General features: G+C 52.1%; 1 protein-coding gene across 1 annotated transcript in view; it reads left to right on the top strand.

Annotated features, from left to right (window-relative positions):
- Positions 1 to 2,985: 2,985 nt before the first annotated feature.
- The window catches only part of LOC103804107 (acidic leucine-rich nuclear phosphoprotein 32 family member B), a gene marked incomplete at its 5' end in the record, with an annotated part of 4,441 nt that continues 3,681 nt past the window's right edge, over positions 2,986 to 3,745 (top strand). Inside the window, 2 exons of the mRNA XM_009076702.1 lie at positions 2,986 to 3,135; positions 3,587 to 3,709. Coding sequence (XP_009074950.1) covers positions 2,986 to 3,135; positions 3,587 to 3,709 — 273 coding nt within the window. The remainder of the gene's footprint in view (positions 3,136 to 3,586; positions 3,710 to 3,745) is intronic.

The raw sequence follows: 3,745 nt of genomic DNA, 5'->3' as shown, positions 1-3,745 counted from the left end.
TCCCCGGGGTCTTCCCTTTCCCCGGGGGTCTTCCCTTTCCCCAGGGTCTTCCCTTTCCCCGGGGGTCTTCCCTTTCCCCGGGGTCTTCCCTTTTCTCGTGTCTTCCCTTTCCCGGAATTTTCCCTGTCCTCGTGTCTTCCCTTCGCCAGGATCTTCCCTCTACCCCTGTTTTCCCTTTCCCCAGGATCTTCCCTTTTCCCGTGTCTTCCCCGGAATTTTCCTTTTCCTCGTGTTTTCCTTTCCCCAGGATCTTCCCTTTTCCCGTGTCTTCCCCGGAATTTTCCTTTTCCTCGTGTTTTCCTTTCCCCAGGATCTTCCCTTTTCCCGTGTCTTCCCCGGAATTTTCCTTTTCCTCGTGTTTTCCTTTCCCCAGGATCTTCCCTTTTCCCGTGTCTTCCCCGGAATTTTCCTTTTCCTCGTGTTTTCCTTTCCCCAGGATCTTCCCTTTTCCCGTGTCTTCCCCGGAATTTTCCTTTTCCTCGTGTTTTCCTTTCCCCAGGATCTTCCCTTTTCCCGTGTCTTCCCCGGAATTTTCCTTTTCCTCGTGTTTTCCTTTCCCCAGGATCTTCCCTTTTCCCGTGTCTTCCCCGGAATTTTCCTTTTCCTCGTGTTTTCCTTTCCCCAGGATCTTCCCTTTTCCCGTGTCTTCCCCGGAATTTTCCTTTTCCTCGTGTTTTCCTTTCCCCAGGATCTTCCCTTTTCCCGTGTCTTCCCCGGAATTTTCCTTTTCCTCGTGTTTTCCTTTCCCCAGGATCTTCCCTTTTCCCGTGTCTTCCCCGGAATTTTCCTTTTCCTCGTGTTTTCCTTTCCCCAGGATCTTCCCTTTTCCCGTGTCTTCCCCGGAATTTTCCTTTTCCTCGTGTTTTCCTTTCCCCAGGATCTTCCCTTTTCCCGTGTCTTCCCCGGAATTTTCCTTTTCCTCGTGTTTTCCTTTCCCCAGGATCTTCCCTTTTCCCGTGTCTTCCCCGGAATTTTCCTTTTCCTCGTGTTTTCCTTTCCCCAGGATCTTCCCTTTTCCCGTGTCTTCCCCGGAATTTTCCCTTTCCTCGTGTCTTCCTTTCCCCAGGATCTTCCCTTTCCCCCGTGCCTTCTCTTTCCTCCTTTCGCCCGTGTTTTCCTTTCGCCAGGATCTTCCTTCTCCCCCTGTTTTCCCTTTCCCCGGAATCTTCCCTTTCCCCGGGATATTCCCTTTCCCTGGATCTTCCTTCCCCGTGCTCCCCGCTCTGCCCTGTCCTGCTCTGCCCTGTCACTCTGTGGCCCTGGGGACACTCCGTGTGGTGGCACGAGAGAAATGGGTTGTGAGCTGAGCTTTGGGTGGAGATTAAAGCTGCTCCGTGGCTGGCGAAGGGATTTGCAGGACGAGAATGACTGAGCAGGAGGAGCTGCTGGTCCCCATGGTGTGACGCCTGGAACTGCAGAGCCAGCGGGGTCAGAGCTGTGTGTCCTGGGACTGAAATCCCGGGAGCAAAGCCAGCGTGGGACAGTGTTGTCGCTGGCAGGAGCAGTCCTGGCTGCTCTGTCCTGCTGCAGCGTGTCCTGTGCCATCAGGGCAGGGCCTGGGTTGGGTTCATATTCCAGTCAGGCTCTGGCACAGTTTGCCCAGAGAAGCTGTGGCTGCTCCATCCCTGGAAGTGTTCCAGGCTAGGTTGGATGGGGCTTGGAGCAACCTGGGCTGGTGGAAAGTATCCCTGCCCATGGCAGGGAGTGGGACTGGATGAGCTTTAAGGTCCCTCCAACCCAAACCAGCCTAGGATTTTGTGATAACCTGATGAAGTTCAGGCTCATCTCTGTGCCCATGCAACAAAGTGACACCCACCCAGGTCTGGCCTTGACCACCTCTAAACCCACCATGGTGACAGTCCCAGTTCAGTTGGAGGTTTGTCAGGGGTGTTGGGAACAAAACATGCTCAGCTACAAAACTCCTGGCTGAGCCTCAGCTTGGAGCCCCAACCAGTGATGCCACTTTGGGAGTTTGAAATATGAATTCATTCAGAGCTTATGTTGTAAAGATGGTACATCAGCCCCCAAACTCTGCCTCCACTCAGGCAGAGTGATTTTCAAATGACTCCCTAATAGTTGGCTAATAGCAGGAGAGGGAAAACAGGAGTGCTGCGAAGGAGGAATTTGGAGAGCACCACAAACCTTCTGGCCAAGGCACATTTTTGCATCTTGCTGTGAAGAAGGTGTGGGGTAAAAGCAGGTTTTGGAAGTGGCTTGTGAGAGCTGGGGCTAGAGCACTCACTCAGCCTTGCTTCAGGGGAGAGGAGGTGCCAGGGATGTTTCCCCCAAGGTGTTTGTGGGCAGCAGTTCTGTGCTGGTGCTTTATGGTCCTGGTGGCACAGAGGGGTTGATTTCTGTGCTGAGTTCCTGGGTGGTGGTGATTTTGTGTGTGTAGTCACTGTATGAGATGCTGTCAGTGGTCCTGTGTCACGAGCCTGAGGCTGAGCTCGTGTGCTGGGACCTGCCCAGGCAGCTGTGTCACCTCATGTGGACACTGGCACAGGGAAGCAAATCCTCTGGAGGCAGATTTTCCAGCACCCCAGCAGCGTGGGGGAGAGAAATTGGAAGGGGACAAAACCAGATGACCTTGTTTGGCCTCATGTTAGTGAAGCCTGAAGCATGACTCTGAAAGCTTATTGATGCCTTCTGCATGGAGTGTTTCGATGTGACCTCGTGCTTCCACCTCTGGATGTTGCTTCATGGAGAAGGAGGACCTTGGTGGGAGCTGTGGGGTGTGGGGGCAGTGGTTGTGTGTCAGTGGCTCATGCTTAAAGGGTGAAACCCCAACCACCATGAGGGATTCTCACCTTGTGCCTTCCCTAAAGTTATTTGACACCAAGATCTTGCCTGTCCCTTAATATGAGTGAGGAGGAACTTCAGGCACAGCCACTTTTTATGTACCAGTTGCTGCCTGATGGCAGCTGGATGGACCCGAGGGGAGACTTTTCCAGATGTGGTGACAGCTGTGGGTGTCTGTGTTGGCAGGTGAAGGAGCTGGTCCTGGATAACTGCCGTTCAGAGGATGGGAAGGTGGTTGGTCTGTCTTCAGACTTTGAGAACTTGGAGTTTCTCAGCATGATCAACATCAACTTGCTGTCTGTCTCCAACCTCCCCAAACTCAACAAGCTCCGGAAGGTGAGTCAATCCTTGCCCTGACACTTTTGCTGCTCCATCCCTGGTGACTGTTGTTTTTCTTGTGTTTGCCAGCAAAAAAACCATTTAATTTTTCTTTTTTTCTGTCTGTCCACAATCCAAGCAAGTGAGAGGGATCAGTTCTTAGTGCACAACAAAATGCTTCTGAGCTCTTTTGGTGTTCAGTGTCCTCCTTCTCTTGCTTTTGTGCTGCTGTCAGAAGCTTCATAACATCATAAATATTTTGGGTATTGGAGCATGTGCCAGCACAGAGGTGATTGGGAGTTTCGTGTCACCACAGGAAAGGGGTTTTGAGGGAAAACTTGACCTTCTGCTCTGTGAGGTGCCCTAACAAGTGGGGTCTGGAACTTGGGTTAGACCAGTTCTCAGGGCAGTTCTTCCCCATATCACGAGCCAAGACACTTGGTGACCATGTGATATTCCCTCCTGGCAGCTGGAGCTGAGTGATAACAGGATTTCTGGTGGCCTTGAAGTTCTAGCAGAGAAAACTCCCAACTTGACACACTTGAATCTAAGTGGCAACAAGATCAAAGACATCAACACCCTGGAGCCCTTGGTGAGTGAAGGCTGTGCTGGAATCTCAGGGATGACA

This window comes from Acanthisitta chloris, unplaced genomic scaffold (genome assembly GCF_000695815.1).
Source record: "Acanthisitta chloris isolate BGI_N310 unplaced genomic scaffold, ASM69581v1 scaffold24286, whole genome shotgun sequence".
In the NCBI taxonomy this organism is placed as follows: domain Eukaryota; kingdom Metazoa; phylum Chordata; class Aves; order Passeriformes; family Acanthisittidae; genus Acanthisitta; species Acanthisitta chloris.
Note: the sequence above shows the minus strand (reverse complement) of the source record. Positions and strands in the feature narration are given on the sequence as shown.